This window comes from Chinchilla lanigera, unplaced genomic scaffold (genome assembly GCF_000276665.1).
Source record: "Chinchilla lanigera isolate Chin_1 unplaced genomic scaffold, ChiLan1.0 scaffold00018, whole genome shotgun sequence".
Taxonomy (NCBI): Eukaryota; Metazoa; Chordata; class Mammalia; order Rodentia; family Chinchillidae; genus Chinchilla; species Chinchilla lanigera.
The window spans coordinates 17,590,666-17,614,903 of record NW_004955419.1 but is presented as its reverse complement, the minus strand read 5'-3'; the positions used below and the strand labels follow the sequence as shown (position 1 = coordinate 17,614,903).

General features: G+C 46.4%; 1 protein-coding gene across 1 annotated transcript in view; it reads right to left on the bottom strand.

Moving 5' to 3' along the window:
* Positions 1–24,238, bottom strand: part of Ptpn3 (protein tyrosine phosphatase, non-receptor type 3) — a gene marked incomplete at its 5' end in the record, with an annotated part of 84,757 nt that overhangs the window by 30,517 nt on the left and 30,002 nt on the right. Inside the window, 9 exon segments of the mRNA XM_013513248.1 lie at positions 1,457–1,617; positions 3,818–3,974; positions 5,239–5,295; positions 6,174–6,251; positions 6,395–6,581; positions 14,026–14,202; positions 17,629–17,763; positions 21,534–21,706; positions 23,610–23,673. Coding sequence (XP_013368702.1) covers positions 1,457–1,617; positions 3,818–3,974; positions 5,239–5,295; positions 6,174–6,251; positions 6,395–6,581; positions 14,026–14,202; positions 17,629–17,763; positions 21,534–21,706; positions 23,610–23,673 — 1,189 coding nt within the window.

Sequence of the window (24,238 nt, the reverse complement as noted above, 5' to 3'; positions counted from 1 at the left end):
CAAAATTAAACCGTAAGTTCCTGTGGTCAGAAAGCCCCTTCTCCCTTCATCAGACCCCTGACCCAGTGTTAGGCAAGTAGGCAGGACCTCAGGCACACCGGCTGAATGATGAACGAATGAATGACCCCTTATGCCTTTCCTTCACACCTTCCCCAAACCAAAAAAAAGCTAAGGCTAATCTCTGCTGTGATGGGATTTCAAGTTCTTCCTTATTTCAATTATTGTGAAGACTACCAAATTTCATTTGCATGAGATCAAAACTTATCTTTTGTTCTATATTATCTGTCCAGGCAGTTAATTAGAAGTTGAAATTCCCTACTGCTTTTGCGAGGAGGTGGGATCAGCTACCTATGTCTTTTTACCCATGGGGTGCTGCTTTCTATTGTTCAGCACCTATTGCTCTAAGACATCTTTACATTCTACGCCTTACACCACTGAAAAACCTTTCACTCAAAGCTTCCTGCTTTGTGTTCCTTTCAGTGTGATATTCATTACCCACGATTTCTTGAATCACTCTGTAGTAACATACATTTGACAAACACTCTACTTTTGCTTCTCCCTTTTTCCCATTTATACGGTTTGCTAATAGATGATGCATTGCTGACTGGGGCGTGTGTAGCTCCTCTGAGACTCGTGTCTTTAACTTATGAACTCAGACTGTGTATTGCTAATCACGATCTTGTTTCTTTTATCGGCCTGCTTTATGCTCCTTTGTGCTTCTTCTTCTACTCTTATTGCTCAAACTACTTTGCTTTCTTCTGCCTTGCAAAACATTTGAAAGATGAACACATTCTATTTTCACTCGGTTAGTGACCCTTCCGCTCCTCTTTGGTTCTGTAAAACGTCTTGGGTGACTGCAACAGTCTCTCAACCCTGTGCATTCCAGGTCCCTCCTGAGGAAGTTGGGCTCTCCCTTTGGTTCCAGTGGTTCTGGAGAACTTGGGAGGGAAAGATGTTGTGCCCTTATGGATGACAGTAACTGCTACACATTCCTGGTCCCTGGGGGTGGGGGTTGAGAGCTGGCTCCTTCACATCCCTTGGGAGGATCTCCCACACCGCCTCTCTACTACACTCAACTGGAGTTTTGAGCTTTTGTGTTGGCAGCTAAATCTGCTGAGTCCCTCCTCCTCAATTTCTGACACGTCTCTCCATGACTACACGGTTATTAAAGCAAGAGGGTGAGACAGAGTTCAGTGCTGGGCGGTGGTCCTGATCCTCTCTCGCTGCTCTGATGCTTTGAGCCTGAGATGGGGCCCCTCTGGCTGTACCCCATGAAGAGCACAAGCCTCACCTAGGAGTGCTCAGCACCTCTGCTGTTTGAGGTTTATGAACCCTACAGTCCTCTTAGTGAAAAAATAAGAGCTCGTGTCTCTGCTTTGCCTACAGTCCTCAGTGACAGCAGAGAAGCCCATGACGCGTGCAGCAGTGGCCGGGGTCAGCCCCAGGCACCTCTTACCTCAAACTGGATCAGCACCGTCCCACTTTCGAGGCCCTTCTTTAGCAGTTCCATGGATCCCTCCAAAGTGTTCCCACCCTCTGGACACATAGGGAAAATGGCCTCTGGGAAAAGCTGGTTCAGTTCATCTTCAGATTTGATCTCGGCAAATGAGTGGACAGCTGGAATGAAAAAGACAGAGCGTCTGGCTCACCACTGTGGCTGATCGGTTTCCCTGAAAAACTTACCCCACGGCACGGGGTGCAGATGGTTTACAACGTCTTATTAAATGATTAGGCACACGGTGATCACTTCACCAGGGACACGACTTCTAGGTGAATGATTCAGTATGTGGTAATTACAGAAAACAACATACTAATCTTTCTGGTTAGTTTTAAATGATGGTGTTTAGTACATGCAGGCTTTTCGACAAGGTAAGGAAAAAGGAAACGGAATGTTTTAAAAGGAAGCGTATCTTCTGTGCATGCTCTCTCTGGCCTGGTTATTTTTCTACCTATCCCTCTAACCCCGTCCCCCTCTTCTTAGGTTCTTTTCACTTACTATTTTCCCAGGCACCAGGAGACGGACCAAGCTCTCACTGTGACACCATCATTCCTGAAGCCCCAGAACCTTAACTCGAGGCTATTTCTATGTGGCAGGCTCCCAAGAAAGTGTCTCTTGTCCTAATGTCTCCTCTGTGCTTCAGCTTTACTTCTTCAAGTCCAAATTATCCCCACATCAAACTTATCAGGGGAAAAATTCTTATCAAAATACTTCTGTTTGTCTCTATTTCTTTATTCCATCTCTCAAACTGGAAGCTTTGGGATCACTTCTGAACTTTCTCAGTGGAAAGAGAAGTCACTCCCTCACTCAAAAGCCTTTTTATTGTTTTTTTTTTAAATGAAAAAAAATTGTTCAGACATACAGACTCTATATCCCTTTAAAAATTTTTACTAAACTATTAAACCATTCACTAGAAAAAATAATTATAACCCCCCCCCAAAAAAAGCCTTCAATAAGCCATGTGTGGTGGTGCACACCTGAAATCTCAGCACTGAGGGAGGGAGCAGGAGGACTCCCAGTTTGGGCCCCACTTGGGCAACTTAGGGAGATCCTGCCAAACAGATAGCGCGTTGGTTGGGTAGCGCAGTGGTACAGCATTCCTGGATTGAATCCCTAATATCACACACACACACACACGCCTTCAGTGGCTCTCTACTAATCTTTAAAATACCTGGAAAGAAGAACAACAACGTTTGGGTTTCCCCACACAGTTGAGCTGAATTGTCATAATTCTGAATGTTACCGTTCTTTCCATTTCACAGATGAGGAAGTGAGATCTCAGAAAGGGTACAATCATTTGTCCACAGTAACTCAGCCTGTCAGGGCAGGACACAGGAATTGCTGGCAATAGGTAACAGTCCATGGCCCGCTGACTCTAAGGACCACATTCTTCTCACTGACCACAGCAGCTCAGCTGTTCTTGTACTCTGTGATTTCTGTCCTACCTGTGACTCCCCATCCTAATGTCAGTATATCATTTTTCTTGTATCAATTCATGGTTTTACGGGGGCTGGGGATTTAGCTCAGCGGCACAGCACCTGCCTGGCAAGCGCGAAGTCGTATGTTCGATTCCCAGTACCAGAAAAAAACCAAAACAAACAAACAAAAAATTCATGGTTTTACATACATGCTTATGTTACAACAAACATATTATTACAATTACTAGAAAACTGGTGGCCTTGCTGCTTAGCTTTCACTGCCTACCCATACCTTTCCTCACCCCCATTATGATCAGCCCCTTGCTCAGGCCGACCTACTGGAGGCCTTTCCTGCTGCTCTGCACACCCAGCGCACAACAGGACACACCTATCATGTGATGGTGGCCTTAGGAAGGTGCTACGCTGCCCTCACATCACGTTTAAGGAAACTGACACGCAGCCTGGGTATGCAACTCCCTCAAGGTCCCTCAACCTGCAGGAGGCATCAGCCGAGACAACCAAGCTCCGCCCTGCCAGCTTCACTGCCTCCCTGACCAAATCAAGCACACAGGAATCATTTAACCCTATCCTCTGCGAAGGAACAGAGGCAGCTGAGAGTGTGACTGAGCTGTGCCTGGCCGGGAGGAATCAGGGGGCTCTCGCCCTCTATAAAAGAACCGTGGGGCTGCCTCGCTCCAGAGAACGTGCCACAAGGGGTCAGTCCCCATCCCGGGCAGGCACATCTTCAAAATGAGAAGCCAGTCATTCTGGTTGTTGGGTGAAAATCCTTTTCAAATGTTGGCTATAGATCCAACATTTTCAAAAGCCCAGCAGAGGCTGAAGAAGATGCTGCTTTTGCAGGCCTGCATCCTGCGGCTCCTCCTCCTGTGGGGGTTGTTACCTTTCCTCCTGATCACCAGGGCCAGTTCCCTCGAGTGGGACTCCCGGCTGGCTTTGATGAACATCACCACCTGGTCGTGGGTGTGTTCTGAGATGTCCCGGCCATTGATCAGCACAATCTGATCCCCTTCGTTCAGCTTAGGAATGCAGGTATCGGCCTGGTGGAGGGAAGCGAGTTCTCCGTTACCATAACACCACCCTCCAGGGAATAATTCTGAGGCCTCGGACGCCAGGCCCTGGGGACTGTGATCAAGCTTATCTTCCCTCCCCAGGTATCGCTGTCATCATTTTTACATACACTGCTGTGTGGACATGGTAGTGGGGTGTGAGATTTCAAAGATGTGCTACTCAGAATGTAAGTTATGAAATATTTCTTAACTAGAGAACTGCTAAAGCCACTTCTCTTGGGAGCCGATCTTTGCTTACTGTCCTAATGATGGTAGTGCTTCCAACCGTTTATTTTCTGGAGGTACTGTTAGAAAATGATTTTCCAGCTACAAGTAAGAATGTATCTGTCTTGCGGCAGAGAAAGGAAGCCTTTGTCAGCAGCAGCTGTTATGGAGCTGAGTGAGAAACAGTGTAAGAATGAAAGCTTCCTTAATCCCCAGAAATCATAAATAGTGACAAAATGTATACAACAAGCTTACTGACTACTTAACAGGAAAGCTCCCAAGCAGTTCCCTCTTGGAAGGCACAGCAGTTCTTTGACGGTCTACTGCTTTGAAAAAGCAGATTATCATAAGGTAATTGGAAGGTGATAGATCTGTCTGACCATAGTAATTGTTTCAGTATGTATAAGTACATCCTGCTGTACCCCTCAAATACATACAATTTAAAAAACAACCCCAAAAGAAAACAAAGCCAATGAACTCCTTAGGAGGCCTTGGCAGAGAGCTGGGGCAGGACTGGTGGTGAGACAGCAAGAAGGGAACCCGAGATCATGATTCTACTCCAAACATGCGAAAGAGCAAACCTGCTGCCTCCGTTTCCCTCCCTCCAGTAGTATTTCCCAAAATTCAATATGCACATAAAACACCCAAGGGTCTGGTTACAAATGCAGATACTGGGTCAGCAGCCTGCTCGAGGGTCTGAGGTTTGGCATGTCTACTTAGGTCTTGTGTAATACAGGTGTTGGGGCAGCCTCAAGGGCCACACTGAGCAGGAAGGTTCTAGAAAACGTGAGTTTTCTTCTTTCCATCTACATGTATTTGCTGTTGTAGAGAGAAAGAGTGAGAGATAAGAGTAAGGGTGGGGAGGAAGGGAGGGAAAGGAGAGGGGAGAAGAAGGAAGATGAGGGGAGAGGAAGGGAGACGAGGGGAGGAGGGGGAGAGGGCAAGGAGAAGAAATGGCACACAGAAATCAAACTCCAGCAGATTTATGGGAAAGCAAACGCGAGCCGCAACCTGGGACATGTTTACTCACAGGTGACTCTGGGTTTATCCTTGAGACTACAAGAGGCATCTTTTGATCCACTCCTCCCTGCAATGTTTTAAAGTGAAAAGACACTTGAGTTGTTCGTAGCAAGAAAAGACAGGCAGATACCAACGAATGTGAGTCTTCTGGCCCAGGGGAGGCCTCGAACTTGGCCTGTGCCAACCACAGGTCTGTCCCCCCTTTCAGAACCACAGAACACACTGCTGACTCCGCCACACCTGCAGGGCCAACCAGAAGAGCTCCGCTCAGAGGCCTCCCCTGCCACCCCAGGTCCATGAAGATGTACCCAGAGGGTGCGGGCTCCGTGTTACCAATGCCGACACCCCCAGGAGAAGGGCGCTGCAAGCTGCTGGGAAAGGCAGGTCTCAGTGGAGGCAGCGAGGCCTTGGGAAGGGTCACACATGTATGAGCAGAGTGAGGGAGGGGTAGGCATGACGGCAGCCGGGGTGGCCGGCAAAGACTGCCTGCTCCTACTTGGCAGGGAAGCCTTCTCTGTAAAGAGTTGGGGAGAGGAAATTTTAGGCTTTGTGGGAACGAGGATGCTGATGTAACAGCAGTTCTGTAACACTTGCAGAGCTGAATAAGGGGGCTGGTGTCTTTTAACAAACACCTTTGATCGGGTGTGTAACTGCTATCAACTACCCTTGGTATTCATAGGTTTAAAAATACTGTTATCACTGCTTATTTTTAAGAGCTCAATAAGCTGGCATAAATCTAGTGCATGGCAAATGTCAGGCACAGAGCAGGTTCTTAGTATGAGGCAGTTGCTGTGGCCATATCAAAAACTCCCAGTTCTGAGGGCCGAGCTGGTCTCTTCATGTAGCTGAGGTATGCAGTATGTTTCTAAAGAAAATGACAAATTCACCTGTTTTATGCCGCAGCCCCCCCAGCATAAAACCTCCTTATACATACAGACAGCGTACCTTCAGGTTAAATCCAAATTTTCCATCTTCATCTGGCGTGATACGGATCAAGACTAAGTAGCTGTCACCATTATCATTCTGGAAAACATTGGACAGTGGTCACTGACATTATTCCCTTTCCAGTGCTTGATGATCATTTCTTTGGGTCATGATTACTTAGCTGCCTGCCCACGGGGTGGGTCCCCTGGCCACTTCCACGTGGCATGACCTGAGCCACTGACCTTGTCACAGTAGTACTGGCCAGTGTCCTCAGTGGAGCCCCCTTTCGTCACCCTGTGGTAGTCCTCTAAGAACTGCTGGTCGACCCCATCTGATGAGCAGGAGCCTGGAGCATTTGAAGATGGAGACACAGAACTGGATGACTTCTGGGTCAGGCAGCTCTGTGCTGGGTTGTTCTCAGATAAACTCCTTCAGCATGGAGAAAGAAGAGATATTTTAATAACTGGATTAATATGTTGTCAGAACAAACACTGCTGACTGCTGGGGTTTTTACCGACCCCTGGAGCCTTAGTAGATCTGCAGTGTCAACTGAAGGGCTCTGGTACACTCAAGAGTCCTCAAGCCACCCCTGCTGATTGAGGATAAAGGGACCACAGAAGGGCAGGGTGGACCCATGAGGTGCTAGAAACTCAGTTCTCTCCCATCTGCTTTAAAACACTGGTGAGGAAATGGGTCCAGCCACTAAGGAGGTTTAATTATTTTAGAAAAGGAGCTGTGCTATGCTGCCCAGGCTAGCCTCTAGCAATCCTCCTGCCTCAGCCTTCCTCGTAGCTGAGACTACAGGTGTGCACCACTATGCCTGGCTCTGGTGGTTTAAGTGTTGAGCCAGACTCTGTCAGCAAGGTCACATAAACAGACACGTCCCCATCTCTTCTGGAAACTTTCCTTCCATCTCATTCCTGCTGCTAGCTCTGCTCCATAGGACTCTGTGCTACCCAAAGGAGCAACTGCTTCATATTCAGGGTAATTTCCACCTCTCCTACTTTGTATCCTTTACTTGTGGCATCCAAGAATTGTCCACACGGAGATCATGTGTTTTTATTTTTCTCCATTTAACGTAGGTCCTTCTATATCTGAGGGCTGCACTGTCCAGTATGGTAGCCACTAGTCACATGTGGCTGTTTCAATGTAAATAAGATGCGAAGAGTCAGTTCCCAGTACCAGCCACAGCTCACACACACAATGGCCACATGTGGCAGGTGGCTCCTGTACTGGCTCCACCCTCCTACAAGTTCTGTGGAGCACCACCGCCTTAGAAAGTTACTGCCAACCGGACCCTACAGCACTGTGTGGTTGCCTGCTCCAACTCCCACCCCACAGATGAAGACTCTGAGGCTGAGGAGGCTGAGTAACATGCCCAATGTCACACAGCTTCCCCGTCTCCTAGGAGACAGTGGTCTAATGCACCGAGTAGCAAGCATTTCTTTCCTCTCCAGGCCGTGCCACGTCTGCTCCTGAGACACCCTGGCTCTGACCTCACACAGCCATGGGGTCCACCATCCCCTTCACCATCACATACAGCTGAAAGGATGCTCAGCTGCTCTGAATCATCTGCGCAGCCTCTTCAGAGCCATGGGGAGTGAGCAGGCATCTTTAATATGGGCTTTTCTTGCATTCTACAGATTCTGCTTCCTCCTAGTCCCACAGAAGTGAAGACAGGAAGTGAGCAGAAAGTAGACAAGAAAGAGGAGGCAGCTGCTTCTCACTCTCATCCATGGATTGTTCATTAAAATGGTGCTTCTGGTTTCTTTCAAGTTCAAGTAGCTTACTGTGTGTGTGTTGGGGGCGTGGGCTGGGGATGGAACCCAGGGCCTTGTGCATGCCAGGCAAGTGCTCTACCACTGAGTCACACCCCCAGCCCCAGTTCTACGTTAATAAGAGCACCACCCAATGGTGGAAAGGGCAAGTGCTGAAGCCCAAGCATTTAGGAAATGCTATTTCTAGTTCTAGGGCTGGACTTGAACCTTTTGTAGGAAGAAGTCGCCAATAGCGTGTACACGTTAGGATGAGTCTACAGGGTGAGGGACAGCAGTGGAATGCAATGGTAAAGCCCGATGAATTCTGCTTATTTAAATTTTAAACTGGATTTCAAAGTGTTTTTCTGTGGGTGTGTACTTAACTATAAGAGATTTAAAAGTTTTTTTTTTTTAACTGAATGGTCTGCCTAGAACAGCTTATAGTACTAAATAATATTGATACTACTACTACTACTGTATTCACACTAATAAAATATTCAAAGTCATCCTATGTCTCAACCTGTTTCCTAAGTAAGTTTTGAGAAGTTACTTTAGGGAGCAATTTATTTACACAAATGGCTGAGTTTTGGCCTCCTCAGCTATGTACAGAGGTGGTGTGCAGGGCACAGTGACTTCAGCTCATTGTGTAGGATGGATGGACAGATGGATGAGCGGCAGCACAATGAATGACACAAATGACATGGTGGCAGCTGGATAGAGCACTGGCCTGCCGGGAGTGGTGATGTCAACACAACAGGCTCCTCCCTCACTTGCAGGACTCCCGGTGAGCTGAGGTGGGACAAGTGGGCAAGGAGAGAGAAGGAAGTGGGGCAAGGAGAAGAAGGACTACCTCGTGGACCAGGTTCCACAGGGGCGATCATGAGAAAAGGGAGGAGGGATGGGATGAGGGACAGAAGATGACTTCATGGGTGGGACAGAGGTGATGCCTGGGGGAGGAGGAACAGAAGCAAGAGTTTGTCCTCAAGGCAGGAAGAAGATGTCAGACAGACCATTCTTCAGTTCCTGGGGAGAAAGGGACAGAGACAGAATGTCCATCAGATGCTTCAGAACTGCAGATGCAATTGGCATTGGAAACAAAACCTGCGCATGAATTCACTTCTCTAGAAAGCAGCGACATTAAAGAAATGAAAAACAATGAAGTTTCCCATGAAAAGAAGATGCTCTCCCAAAAGGGGTGGCCGATGCTTCTAGCAGTTGCAGGCGAGTCGTACTGAAATAATGGCGTCCTGCGCCCAGATAAAGGCAGCATGAGATGGGCATGAGGTGAGGGTGGAGACCGAGCCAGGCTGGGTCCTGGATGTCTGTGAGGTGCTTGCCCACATGCAAGTGGGCAAGGCCAAGTGAAGGTCATCAAGGTGCAGGGGAAATGAACACACCCACAACATACGAACCCCTGCTCCTGCCAGTGCCCTCCCAGGAGACCCTGGACGGCACACACACCCTCTCCTGCACTTGGATCTGTGGCCCTCTCTGCCAAGGGGCTGATATGCACCCAAGAAATGGTGGCAAAGACAGCAAAGGGCAAGATGGTCACAGGAACTGGGATTAACTCAGAGAACAGTAGCCAGCCCTATCACATAGAACTGGAAAGAGACGCCACATATGTTGTTTCAGGGGCTCAGGACAGGAACCCATATGCTAGCTTAGAGTCTAGAGATGTCCAGCACAGTTTGGGAAGAACATTTGGTCTCAGTAGTCGTGGTGGACTGGCTCCTGGATCACAACCCCCACCGCCATGCCCAAATCCAGGATGTTCAAGTCCCTTATATATAACGGCACAGCATCTGCAATAACCTACACACGTCCTCCTGGACACTAGAAGCCATCTCCAGATGACCTGAGATACCTAATCCGATGTAAATGCTCTGTATGTACTTGTTACACTTTTCCCTCTTCCCCACATGGAAGATGTATCCCAGGGTTACCTCAGTGAGCTACATCTCAGCCCTTTTGTATTTTTATTTTGAGACAAGGTCTCACTAATTGTCCAGGCTGTGCCCAACTGCCTCATTACAGTGTACTGTTTAGGGAATGACAAGAAAAAATAGTCCATACATGCTCAGTACTGAGGCAGTACTGACACAGTAGGGCCATCACAGGCCCGATTACATTTTGGATGTGTGGGTGGTTGAATGTGTGGATGCTGGACCTGTGGATGGAGAGGGCTGATCTCCAACAACCAGAGTGTCCAACACAGCACGCTGCTGCTCCTGCACACTGCAGGGCGCTCTCCCTCAGTCCTGTGCTTCTCAGGCCCGGGAGCCCGGGCGACAAGGCCAAGGGAATTCCCACACTGTCAATGTGGCTGAGGAAGGGGATCTCTGAGGTCTCTTCCAATGTACACATGTTCTGAAATATAAAGTGACAGCTGCCCCACATCCTGTGGAAGGGATCAGGCTCTACAGAAGACGCAAACAAACGTAAAGAAGTTGAAGGTGACAGGCAACAATACTCTGACTAGCCTTCCATGCTGGTGACCTGTCAAAACAATTCTGATACTAAAATAACAACTAAAAGTCTTTTGAATACAACTCTAAATGGCCCTAAACTTCGTTTTGGCCAGTGTCGTCTTCTCTGCAAGCCAGTTTTTCTTTAAGCAGTTCTCCTTTGTATCAGGTGGGAGGTGGTGGGGGTTTTGTTTTTTGTTGTTTCCCTGAAGAAAACTGACTTCTCTGCAGAGTCTGGTTTTCCCCTGAAAGCAAGGCAAGGAACACTGAAAGGCTGATAGAGCGACAGGAATAACAAAAGTGCACAGCCTCCTTGGGCACAAAGCACACTGCCAAGGCTTCAAAACTATAATCATAAACTTGCAGTGCTGCTATAAATACAGAACAAACCAGAGTGACTCATCTGCCGGAATAATGTTCAGACAGCCGGAGCTGTGCCACTTTGGGTGGAGATCCAAAGACTAACCACTCTTTTTCTCTCTTTCTTCTCCGTTTTTAAGTGAGTACAGAACATTACACTTAATTCTTCGTCTTAAAAGGAACCCTCCTCGCTGTCTGTGATATTATTCATCTGATTTCTCTGACAGAATGCTTCTTTTTGCCTTTTCACACAATCTGCTACAGAAAACATGTCAAACTTTTTCTTAAACATTTTGCAAATATTCACTGAAGTTCCAGACGCAAGTCTTTCTCACCAAGTACAGACCAGCCTGTACCTCTTGCCTGGAGCAGCAGAGGGTCCCTAGGTGCTCAGGGAGGCCAGAGGCCTTGAAGCCCCAGGAGAAAGCAGCTTTATACCTGCAGGAAGAGGTCTTCCACCTAACTGAGGATGCGGTACGCTGTCCACCAACCACCTGTCCCCACTTGCAAATTACAGCCTCTAACGTGATTCCCCAAGTGGCCCACTGTCAGTGCACCCCGCAAAACCTCCGCAAGGAAGGCTGTCTTAACATCAGCACTGTGTGCTGCTTTTAATATTTAGCTGCAAAATGAAATCGTGCCTCGGGAAGACATCTTACATGGTCTCGTGGAGAAATTTCAAAGAGAATCTGCATGAACCGTACAGAGTAAGCAGGGCTAGAAATCGCTGAAGTCAACGAAGCCTGAGGAAAGAAGGTCTAAATATTATTTTATTTTCCTCAACTTAGTTGTGAACAACCCTATGTGAGTGTTGGCTCCGATAAGGCACTGCAGATATCTAGATGAGCTACCATTCCGTGTGACTGAAGAAAAAGGAAAGACTGATGTAGGACATGCAATCAGACGTCTCTGCAACCTCAGACAGTTCTCCAGACCTTCTCTTCCCTTCACCAAAGCGACAGAGCCCTATTCTGTGAAGATAAAGGTTGGTTAGGGGCCACCAGCCTGGCTGGCCTGGAAGAGCCTGAAGGCAAACCGTGCCTAGTCTGTTTCTATGCTCTCCCCTCCAGGGCCAGCAAAGGGTGTATAAAGTGTGTTGTCAGACTCAGGGATGAGGGAGCCCCATAAAGCGTTCCCACGTCATTGAACCAAGGCGCAGTTAGGCGCAGTTCCCCAGCGGACACTGACTAAGCGGTGAGACCTCAGACAGTGCCGTGCCACAAGCGCTCTTGGAGGCTGTCAACCCGTCTTGGGGCCACTGTCATCAGCAAACAGCTTGGGTGAGAGGTGGCAAGTACTCCCACTGCAATTCAGGCGATGATGTCTGACTTGCAACTTAGCTTTTGGGAAATGTCCTTTCTCTTTGTATATATCATGGGAGTTCACGTCCCTTCCAAGGAATAAGAGAACAAACTTCTCAGGCTACGTGAGTGCTGTCAACAGCACTTTCTGCATCGAGGGGATTGGGCTATATCTGTGCTGTCCAAGGTGGTAGCCACCAGCTGTGGTTTGACAGAGCACTTAAAATGTGGCATGTGTGACCGAGGAAGGTGATGCTTACATTTGGATGGATTTTTTTGGCTTAAATCTGCACAGCCAGCCATGGCTGGTTGCTACTGTACTGGACAGTGCAGGTCTAGATGCCCTATGGTCCCATGCTGGGTCTGCAAACCATGTAGGAAGCTCTGGGTCATGTGTGTGTTTCCCTGAGCCTTTGGGCGGTTCCCTAAACCCTCCTGTCCTTTTGCTGAAGTGACAGAGCCCAGAGCCCACAGAGGTCTCAAACTGGCCTGAGCTGTACATGCCTGTACTTTAGCATTTCACTTGTTGGTCTGATTGTGGTCTGCAAAGCCGCAGGGTTACCCAAAGAAACTCACACCCATCCACTGTAGCCTCCACGACGGGGCAGCAGACTGCAAGCTGAGGTGTGAGACAGTGATCACTTCAGCAAAAGCATCATCAACACAGGTCACCAGGCAATAATGACCCCAGGGATTACTGAACCAGAGGTGTTAAGAATACAGATAAGCTGAAGACCGTGTTTTCTGTGGGCAGGGACAGAGCAGTGGCAGCAGGAGCACATGCAAGGGAAAGAGATCTGTAATTCACCTGCGAAGGCCTAGCAAGGCAGGACGCACTTAATGCTTTAAGCCTAAGAGCTACACGGTAAACATGTGCAGATTAAAGTGTCTCTTGCTAATCCTTTGCTGGTATGGGAGGAATTACATTTCCAGATTTTGGCCACAGTTTGAGATTCAACAGAATGGTTAACATTTCCAGATTTTGGCCACAGTTTGAGATTCAACAGAATGGTTACCCAATGCCTGAGGTTGGCTTCCTAATAGTTTATCTTTTCATATCATACATCATCCTAAAATGTCACACAGTTTATGGCCTATGTCTTGTTTCTTTCAGAAAATGATTTGAGACTGCCTGCTCTAGAACATGTCTTTGGCTTCTAAAATGTGTACCCGTTTGGCCTGAACAACGAAGGAAAGGACGGAAGTGGAAAGATAAGGGCTGGGCTGACAGAACTGAATGTAAGGGAGCGTAACACGTGGCTCTGAGCTCCTTGGCAATCAAGGCAATTAACGGATAGGCTGTTACTGGACCACAAAAGGTCTCAACCCAGTTAGCTCAGCGGCACAAGCACCTGTCTGACAAGTGCAAGGTCCTGAGTTCGATTCCCCCTGGCATTCATCAGTGAGGAGAATTTGTCACATTAAGAAAAGGAGATAGGGACACAGATGTAGAAGCAACTGTCCTTGACAAATATCTGACAGGGAGATAAGGAGGGTTCTAGCTTATCTTTTTCTTTATATACTATTAATTAAAACCAAAAGAACACCAAAACCCTGAGGGCATATTCCTGTTCTTAGAAGGCTTTTAGCAGTAAGCACATTCCCAGTGATCTGAATTCACGAGAGAGGAATGCGTTGATAATCTAGAGAAATCACAGCTCACATGGTCCCAGTCTTTTCCTCTGCGAGACAGAATGACTTAGGTTGGGCTTTGCTTGTGAACTGGAGAGGAGGCTATACACGAGATGAGGGGCACCTGCAGAGTAGGTCTCCACCACAGACAAGGAGTGTGATCTCAGGCTCTGGGTACACAGGTTGTCTCCTGCGTGGACAGGCCGAATGACTGATGCTCTTACACTGGCAGACAGCAAGCACCTTTGGAAGCTGGCTACAGGCACCGGCTCTTGACTCTTCTCAAAATGCATATTCCTCAGCAGTCAAATAGCTAGAGATACACAGAAAGAAGAGAAAAGCACAAGATTCTTACTCTCGGTGTGGGCTGCGGTTCTGAGAAACTTCGGAATCGCTGTCTTTGGGGGACAGGGAGCCCTTGTAGGTGTAAAACACGTCTTCGGTCTCTGTAATGTACGTCATCTCGTTTGCGAGGTTATCCGCAGAGGAGTGGCGGGGTTTTCGGATCTCATGCCGGAGCCGAGGACTTCGCCTGGGTGGAGAGAGGTAGGGTGTAGAGTGGTGAAAGCAAATTCCTTGTGGGAGGATCACCTCAGGTCACTGACCTGACTCTGTCCTGGCTTCTCTAATGGCTGCAGAAAATCAGAGCCAGACAGCTTGCTCCTGAACCCGCAGAATACACCCAGCACGACAGAGATCCCTACCACGCAGCCCAGGGGAGCGGCCCTCAGAACTGTAGTCTCAGCTTGTAAGTGGGCAGCAATAGACTGCAGTATGCCCTTTGGTCAACGAGTGCTGATCTAGCATGACTTCTGGAGCTCTCAAGACATAAGCAATCAGACAAAAGCTCATCAGACAATTCTCACCAATGTGAACGATGTACATAACAGGTTTGGAAACCAAAGATTTTATCTTGGTGAACCTTACTTTAACTACATTCATGCATGTGAATTCTACCTGATCCCAGAAGGAATGTTTGTTTTTTAACTACAGCCCTTAGTAAACACGTCACGAGATGGGCATGTGCAGGCCACCCTGTTCTCCAGTGGCAGCAGTAGCTAAGAGACCTTAGGCATGTCCTGTCACCTGCCTGGATCTTAACCGTGCTCCTGAGAATGAACCAGATGAGGCACTGTTCTCAGCACTGGGGCGACTGTCTGCAGTGGGTGGTCCTTGGTGCTCTATTTTCCCTCACAGTTTTTCCGTTGTTACTCACTTCTCCTTGGGCCTATCAGAGCCTCTGTGACCTGGAGTGCCCCTGAACCGGGATCATCAATAATGCTGTGTTCACCACAGACGTGAAAAGGTGTTGTGATCCCACTGGGAGAGGATCTACAACAAGCCAGAGCTCCAGGCTGCAAGTGTGGCAACACCAAACCTGTCAAGGATAGTTTCTTCTAAATCCTTCTACATGTCCCTGTCTCCTTTTCTTATGAGACATGCTCCTCATTTATCAAGGCCAGGGGAAAAGTATGTCTCTTCTAAAGGCTCGAGTCCTTTCGTTATTCAGTAACAGACAGCTCATCCCTTAGCATTCCTTTTGTGCCTGGATCCCATCATTTCTCTGGGTCCCTGGCATTGCTACTTAAGGGACTTCCAGATAAATGAAGCTACTACTGTATTGCACAAATTTAGCCCTTAAGGTGAAATGCCTACAACTGGAAAGCCAAGAAACAAGTCTATTTATCATGACATGATTTCTGAGAGTGAATACCATCACTATCCCTGGCCGGAGAATCTGGACCCTAGAGGAGGGTCCACACCTAGCAGGCCCTGCGCATTACCTTCTCTGTTTACCTCTGTCTTCGTTTCCCTTAGTCCTAACAGATCCTGGTCTGGGAACTTACAGGCCTATCCATCTTGCATCTTTTTCTCCCCTTAGGTTCCACATATTAGGGAAAACATGTCATACTCGTCTTTCTGAGTTTGGCTTATTTCACTTATTACGATGAACTCTAGTTCCACTGATTTCCTTGTGAATGATGTAATTTCTTTACAGCTGAATAATACTTCACTGTGTATATATACACACAATTCCTTTCTTCATTCATATGACAGGCACCTAAGCTAATTCCATATCTTGGCTATTATGATTTGCACTGCAATAAACATGGGTATGCAGATGTCTTTACGGTGTGCTGACTTTAATTCCTTCAGATATATGCTGAAGCATGACAGAGCTGGATCATATAACAGTCCTATTTGTTTGAGAAACCTCCAAACCAATTTCCATAGTGGCTGTACTAATTTACATTCCCACCGGCAGAATAGAAGGGTTCCTTTTCACCTGCATCCTTGCCAGCATTTACAGCATTTGTATTCTCTGATGATAACCATTCTGGCTGGGACGAGATGGATGAGATGGAATCTCAATGTAGTTTTGCTCTGCATTTCTCTGATCACTAAACATGCTGTACTTTGGCCACGTGTACCTCCTTGAGAAGTGTCTGTTCAGTTCACCTGTCCATTTATTAATTGGGATCCTTCTTATTTTTTTTTTTTTTGGTCGTAAGCCCATTTTTCTTTAAAGTCACCCGGCTGATCCTGTGGGGAGCTGTGGGACAAGGTTTAGCTGCTTTGTTTCCCCTTCTGTTGATGCCTGACCTTTTTAGAGACATTCACAAAAATGGGCTGATGTCTTTGAAGATCATTATAGTAAAATAACAATAATGAAACAATTTTACCTGATGCTTTAGAAGTGTAAGGTTATACAGCACTTGTACATTACTAAGTTCTTTGTGGTCATTTTGATAACCTTTTTATAGATAGGTAAATGGAGGGGCTGGGGATTTAGCTCAGCGGCAAAAGTGCCTGCCTGGCAAGTGCAAGGTTGTGAGTTCGGTTCCCGGTACCGGAGAAAAACGAAAAAAAAAAAAAAAAAAAAAGATAGGTAAATGGATATTAGAGAGGGAAAGAAACTTTTTAACAGAAGAGACAAAAGCTGAGTACATGACTTTTAGCTGAAAACACAAACAGCCACAGCCTTTCGTTTTCCCTTCCCCTTCTCTGCCTCTCTCGTCCCCCCTCTCTCCCTTCTCTCCCTCCTCCTTTTCCTCTCTCTCCTTTCCCTCTCCCTCTTTTCTCCCTTTCCCTCTCCTTTTTTATCTGTGCAGGGGATTAAACCCAGGGCCTTATGCATGCAAATCAAGAAGTCTGCCAATGAGCTACACCTCCAGGGACAGGAATAGAGCCTTCTTTTTAAGTTGAGTCTGTCCTCCTAAAAGCTGGCAGGCTATTTTTCTATGTGCATTTGCTACTGTTGCTGAGGGTCACGTATGCTTACATCCTTTGCATCATGTACTTTTATTGGCTTCCCCCAAAGTTTATTCTGTGGTATGTTAGTAGGAAACACAAGATTAAATAACGTTACAAATGCTTCTTTACTAAAGGACTTCTCAGAGCATTTAATATGCTAATATGTGCTGTAAGCCCAAGCACATTTCAGCCAGCGACATTTTCCAAATTTATTGAGATCAAATACATTTTAAAAAGGAGCATTTCAGGAACACAGCAGACGAGGACGAATGACTTCTAATGTTCTAGTACACTCAATTGACAGCAATTAATTATATATTTCAAAACAGCTTGTAGAGAGGTTCTCAAATGTTTCCAACACAAAGAAATAATAAATGCTTGACGTGATGGATACATCAGTTATACTGATCTGATCATTACATATCACATATGTATAATAGAATGTCATACTATACCTCATAAATGTATATTATGTCAATTAGATTTTTTTAAAAAAATTAAAGAAGAGCATCTCAGCATTATACACTATGGAAATGTTTAGTTAGACTTGTATACTTCAGGGTAACAGTTACTTCTCAACAGACTAAAATGCACACGTAGACTCCGATTGCCGATCAGCTGTATGTTTAGAAATATATAAGCTGAGTTTGTATTTTTAAAAGAGAGTACTGTCTCTTGGTGAGTGGTACAAAGGAGGACTTACCAGTTGGGGGTGATTGGAGGGGACCGGGAAGGCAGGCTCTTGGTTTCTAGATGTTCTACTGACAAGGACCTCCGCATGGCCGGGTTCCATACCATGCCTCCAATCAACTTCTTGCAGTATTGGTTATTTACAGACCTGGAAAACCACAAGCAGGTTCACTTCCCACATGGACATGTTCAACAGCAAAGAAACCGCAGCACACAGGAAGCACAGTCTCCCCACACTTTTTCTCTGTCTATTGCTGCTCAACACCTGTATGACGCCAACCAGGGTGATACGAGTGGAGGAGGACTGGTCTCCACAGAGTCCTTTCTGTCCTGGCTCTTCCAGATGTTATTTCTTCTCTTTTGGTGAAAATGCTTTTGTGTCTCTGCTACTTTAAGTCACTAAAATGCTTCTAGAATATAACCAAGCCTTACCAGATTTGAAGGAATGTTAGGTTAGCATGGAAAGGGCATGCAAGTAACTTCAAGGGATTCTTTACTCACACTGGCATGAATACAAATATTAACCACCCTTCCAATGCTCCTTGTCATTCTGGCTGGCAGATGCCATCACCATAAATCACTGGTAACTCTCTGACATGGAACCTAAGAATATACTTAGTATAGTTTCAGGTCATGTTCTCCAAATGTGCTACCCAGAAGCCTTCTGGATTTTATTTATACCTAGAGAATTTAAGTCTTAGAGATAAACTGTCAAGAGAGAACAGTCTGAAGCCCATTTAGGGGTACCACTTTGAGTTCTGGTATTTCAAATTTTAAACTATGCTCTAATGTCTTATGAAAACATTCCACACATTTCCTTGTATTCTAAAACCAACCAACCAACCAACCAATCGACACAAGCAAAGGAGAAAAACAAACAAACCAAACTAGACTTCCTCCGGAATATCAAGAATTGATGTACAATAATAAATGGTACTGTCACCCTGATCAACATGCTCACAGTGGCAGCTCTAGGAGAATTTTTCTTCTGAGGTCACTCTACATTAGACACCACATGACCGTTAAGGACACGGGATTAAAACACGGGGAGCAAGCAGCACGAGTCTAGGGTTTAATGCAGCAGATCTCCAAAGCATGTGTCACAGGTTATTAATAGGGACTCTGAGGAACAGTGCTCCATTGTCCCATAAGCTTAGAAAACACTGACTTGGGAACTTCATACGGCTCCAATAAGCAAATGTGTGGCAGTGTCTCTATGGGTAGGCAAATCACATATGGTCTCTAAGTCTCAGTTTCCTCACCTGTAAAATAAGTAGAGCTAATGGTAACTGAAATTCACAGTATGCTACTGCCCCCACCTCACCCTTATGCTCTGAGTGACTCCCTGCAGCAAAGATGGCTGCTACTTCACTGACTACTAATTCAGGGCTACCTGTGACTGCTTTAACTAACAGAAGCACTGTGCCAATTCTGGGCCTCACCCTTAGGAGGATGGCTGCGTCTGCCTTTGGCTCTTGCAGCCCTGAGCCTCCATGGAGGAACTTCAACTGCTCTGCTGCAGAGCCCTCCTGGAGTCCAGAGAAGCCCAGGTGTGTCAATTCCTTCAACCACCAGGCAGAGAGAGAAGCTGTCTTGGACCTTCCAGGCAAGTGCAGCCACCAAATGCATGATCCTAAAATCTTGTCTACACATGCAGCAGAAGAGTCATCTGGCCAAGCCCTTCCTGAACTCCTGATCCACAACATCTTGAAATGTAAGCGAGTGGTAGTACTTTAAGCCATTAGGGCTCATCTGTCATGCCACAAGAGATGACTAGAACCCAGCCTCCCGCACTGGCTGCAGAGAAGGAAGTTTTGTAGATGAGGAAGTTCAAGTGACAGAGGAAGGGTTTGAGCCTGGTGGCTGAGCACTGGATGCTAACTTGGATCTGGCCTAGGGGACCAGATCCAACCTAAGTCAAGACTACATTCCCAGAAACTTACTTGGGGGAAAATTGCTCCATTTTAATTAATTCACAAGCAATAACTTCACAACAAGTGGTTTAAAGAGGCTGCACAAACAAACATGTGCCCAGCTCCTGGTTCTGTACTACCTCTGTGAACTTCTTTGTCCTGGGATCACCCTCTTCCACTGCCACTGTGGAGCAAGGAAGCTGTCATTAGGAGCGAAGAAGGGTCACCAGTGGTTTTACGCCATATATTTTTAATTGTATTTTTATACTAAAGTAAATTGGTCATGAGAGCCAATTTTCCAGGTCTTCAATCTGAACTTCTTGATTAGAAAGATCATTTGTAAGTCTGCACTACCTCAGCACCTCACTGCCACCCTCACAGGGCTGGCTTAATGCCACTCTGGATCTGGGTACACTCCAAAAACTGTTCTGTCTCACAGAAGTATGGGCCACGAAACTGTCACCACTGCTGTGCCAGCGGGGTTTCCTGAGTCTCTTGGTAAGTGACGTCAGGCCTTGAGGGATCAGTGTCACTCTGTCTGCCAAAGTCCCCAAGATGGCATGACCCAGTGTATGCAAGTGCCCACAGGCCCACCAACTGCAGTGGCTGCCACCTAGGCCATCAAAGCTGGCTACCAGGATGTAGCAGTGGGTGAGGCCACTGCAGATGGCAGGGCTGCTGCTGGTGTTGCCTTGGGCACAACTCTCCTCCAAGGGGCCAAGTGGGGCTTGGGCATGCAGTGTCATCATGAGTGTACAATGCCTCTGTATCTCAAAATGCCTCCAAAGAGTGTTCTTATGACCTGTTCAATAATCGCTACTGAATGCAACAAAATACTAGACAGTACTACAAGAACTAAAAATTTTAAAAATAGATTTGCTCTTGGCTCATCAGAAGCTGAAAGGGAATATTAGCACCGTAAACAGTGTCACTCGTAGTAAAAGCAATTTGCCACTTACTGAATATGGAAGTTACCTCTGACTGTCATGCACTAGCAAAGCCATTCCTATTACAGACCAGCCTGATGCAGTTTCACGCATCAGATAATGGGTCAGAGGTGAGCCTGGTTAGTAACAGCCACACTGACAACAGCAAATCACAAAAGCTATTATGAAAAAACCAACAAGTAATTTACAAATGATAAGAATAACTTGATAAACAATTTCTGCTACATCATATTTAGAAGGCAGCCTGAGAACAAAGAAACAAAAATAAAACTATATGATTACTTTATTTGTAGACTAAATAAATTTTAACCTAAAATAAATTTTAACCTAAAATCTGGAAATGTACATATGAATTCTATATACAAATTTACACAAACTTCTACAGTTATTACGCACTGAATGTTCTGAATGTCATTCCTATGGACAACAGCACTTACAGGATAGCTGTAAGAACTAAATATAATTCAATGCAAAGTAAATACTAGGTTGCTGTCAAATACAGTTATTAATATTTTGTCATTATTACAGGCAGTCCATCCCAAAGTCATCTGACTTGGGAAACCTTTACTTTTGTTTATTCTGCTTTTGGGCTGGGGATATAGCCCAGCGGCATAAGCGCCTGCCTGGCAAGTGCAAGGTCCTGAGTTTGATTCCTGAAACCAAACAAAAAAAATTCTTCAACTCTGCTCATTCTGCTTTTCTAGAGCACCTTATGGGATTAATGTTCTGTGGATGAGGCCAGCTTACTGGCATCAGGCTGGGAAAGCCCTCATGCTGGCATCAGAGGGACATCCAGAGTCTTTTTTGGGGCAGGGTGTGGGGGCAGCTGTGATTCTGTTTGTCAGGGAACTCTAAGGACAGGAGAGTTGAGTGGACAGAGACCAGCGTTGGAAATGTGAGATGTCCCTGGGGAGGTGCAGAAAGCGACACTGGGCAACTCAGTCACAGTTTGAAGGATCCAAAGGCTAGGACCCCTAATCTGCCAAAGAGGTCCATTACTGCTGGTGACACACTGAGATCTCCATTTAGTGTGTCCATGTTCCCTAGAGCGTACTCACTTCTTGGGGTTCCTGGAGCCCAGAGTCCAGTACTGAGATAGAACATTCTTTTCTTGAGGTAGTAACTTCTTTGCCTGAAAGAATGTATGGTGCTCAACACAGGATTTCCACAAATTTTTGCAAGATCGGTAATTTAGCATGTTGAAGGCCACGATATGTTCCCTGGATTCAGGCTGCAAGGAAAAATAACAGTGATCTCACTGCAGAGACGGAGGAGAAACATTCGGCAAGCACTGTCCCCACACTGCTGGCAACGAGGCACGAGGCAACAGAGAGCAGAAAGCAGGCCTTGGCCGTAACCCCAGTGTCATAGACACTCCAGAGCAGGGCTGGCAAGCCTCTCTACAAAGACGGTAATAAAGATGACTAGAAAAACTCCTCCTCATCATTGGCGGTCCTTTACGAGCACCCCTGCTTGAAATCTGCTTACATTTCGAGGCTGGGTGTAACTGAAGTAACAGCTAATACGACCCTTTTAAAATTTAGGCCCGAGAACATCTTTCTCCTAAGGAAATATTTTTTCAACTACCAGACAAGGGCAATTTTATAACCCAGTTTTACCACCCACAGAGCACAGGGTGAAGAAATCTAGTGGTAATGTATAATAAGCATTTTCTTTCCGTTTTTATTTTTCATCAGTAAATGTTTGTAGTACACAGTGATTATATTCCTTCTAGGCAGACGGTGCACGTACATAACAAATCCCAATCCCCTTTGCATCCCCTCCTCTCCCTCCCGACTCCCCCACCTCTTGATCCCCTTCCCATTTGAAAAAAGACCTATCTTCCTATTTCCTGTTATCTCTCTCTTATTTTGGTCTCTCTATATTTTGGGTTTCTCATATAAGAGAAACCAGGTGATATTTAAGCTTGTGTGTCTGATTTATGTTGCTTAACCTTATCGTCTCAAGGTACATGTACGAATGTATATTCCTCAAAAACTTTATACTAAACGTTTTAATCATTGGTTTTGCTTTCATTTTACATGGGCTTAGGTTTTCTGATTTCTTACGCATTTTTATGTCACTTTGAATCCTGCTCTAGGGGAGTCAGGTGACCTAGATTCTAGACTTTGCTTGCTCTGAGTTTTAACGTTCCCATTTCTAAGGGTTCATTGTTATATGGGGCATTTTTTTGGTGGTGGTGGTACTAGCGAATGAACCCAAACTCCCTGCACTGAGCTACATTTCCCAGCCACCTCCCATCTTTTAACAAAAAATTTGAGATAAATTCTTGCTAAGTTGCCAAGACTGGGGTCACACTTAGAATCCTCCTGGTTCAGCCTCCCAGAGTGCTGAATGTGGCTATTTCAAGGACATATAACCCTTGAAAAATTGGGAAATGGACACAGTGATAGTAAGTGACAGATATGCAGTTGGGATGTAGCTCAGAACCACAGCGCTTGCCTGGCAAGTGCGAGGCCCTGAGTTTGATTCCTGGTACCAAAAAAGAAAATAGTAAAAAAAAAAAAAGACAGCATGGTGCAGAAAGAGCAAGTATCTTCGGTTCCTAATGGTCAGTTCAAATTCCAGCCTGGGCACCTCCACCAGCTGTGAGAGCTTCAGCTTCCTCACTCTAAATCCACCTCTGTGGCTAAGCAAACTGAGTCTAAGAGCTGATGACTCCTCCTGGAAACAGACACAAGTCATTGCGCGGTGAACACACCAAGGAGGGAAGTGGCCTGCGGACAGTTCTTGCCACTCTGCGTGGGCTCTGCTGTGTGCTCTGACCATGCTGTTCTACATTCTCCCAAGAAGGGGACATTACTGAATTTCTGGAAACCAACTCAGAGCAGGTGTGGTTCTGCGATCTGCCCAGCTGGTAAGAGGAAGAACCAGGTTCTGAGCCCACCATCTCTGACTCGGAAGCGAGTTCATTTTCCAATCAGAGATGCTTGCCTTATACAGAGAACTGGGGGACCCTCTACACCTCGCGTAGCTGGCAGTGGTAACCCTGGCACCACTGTGCAGTGCTCTCTCATCCTCGTTACACACGGCAAATTGCCTCCAACCCCCGCAGCACTAAGAGCTGAAGTGAATTCAAAACAAGAAACAAAGCCAGCGTGGATGCAACTCACCTGTTTTTGTCGCTGATGTATAAAGAACTTTTTCCTTTTGAAAGAAATTTTGAGGATGTTCACCCTGTAAACAATGAAACAGAGCACAAACAAACAAAAAACAAAAAATAAGCCGAAATAGAAAGAAAGCACAGACATCAGGGATCAGCTTGTGTCCTCTACTCCATGGTCCTGGTGCCTGGACGCTTGCGGCTGTCTGGAGATGCCGCCAGCCCCACCGCCTCCGCCGCACACTGGTCTCACACAGGGCCTCTGATTGGGAGGTAGCCTTTAAATAACAAGAAGCTGGGCCGTGTGCTATCTTTGCTGTAAGCTTCCTTTGTGACTCTGGCGCCCTGCGGGAGCTGGAGCGCACAGAGGGAGGACAGCTGAGGGCAGTGTGGAGCAGCAGGAGGAGGACAGGCCTGGGTCGGCACCAGCTCCAGGACTCAAAAGCCGTGTTCTTAATCAAGTGCATAATTCAGAATCACAGCCACTATTCATGCAGGGCATTTTAATATATCAGGCCACTAGGAAGAGCTTTCTAGACATCCTCTCCGTAAAGTCTTACAAGGACCAGGGAAAGTATGTATTGTTACAGTGTACCTCGTTTGCAATGAGGAAACTGAGGCTCTGACACACTGCTGCTG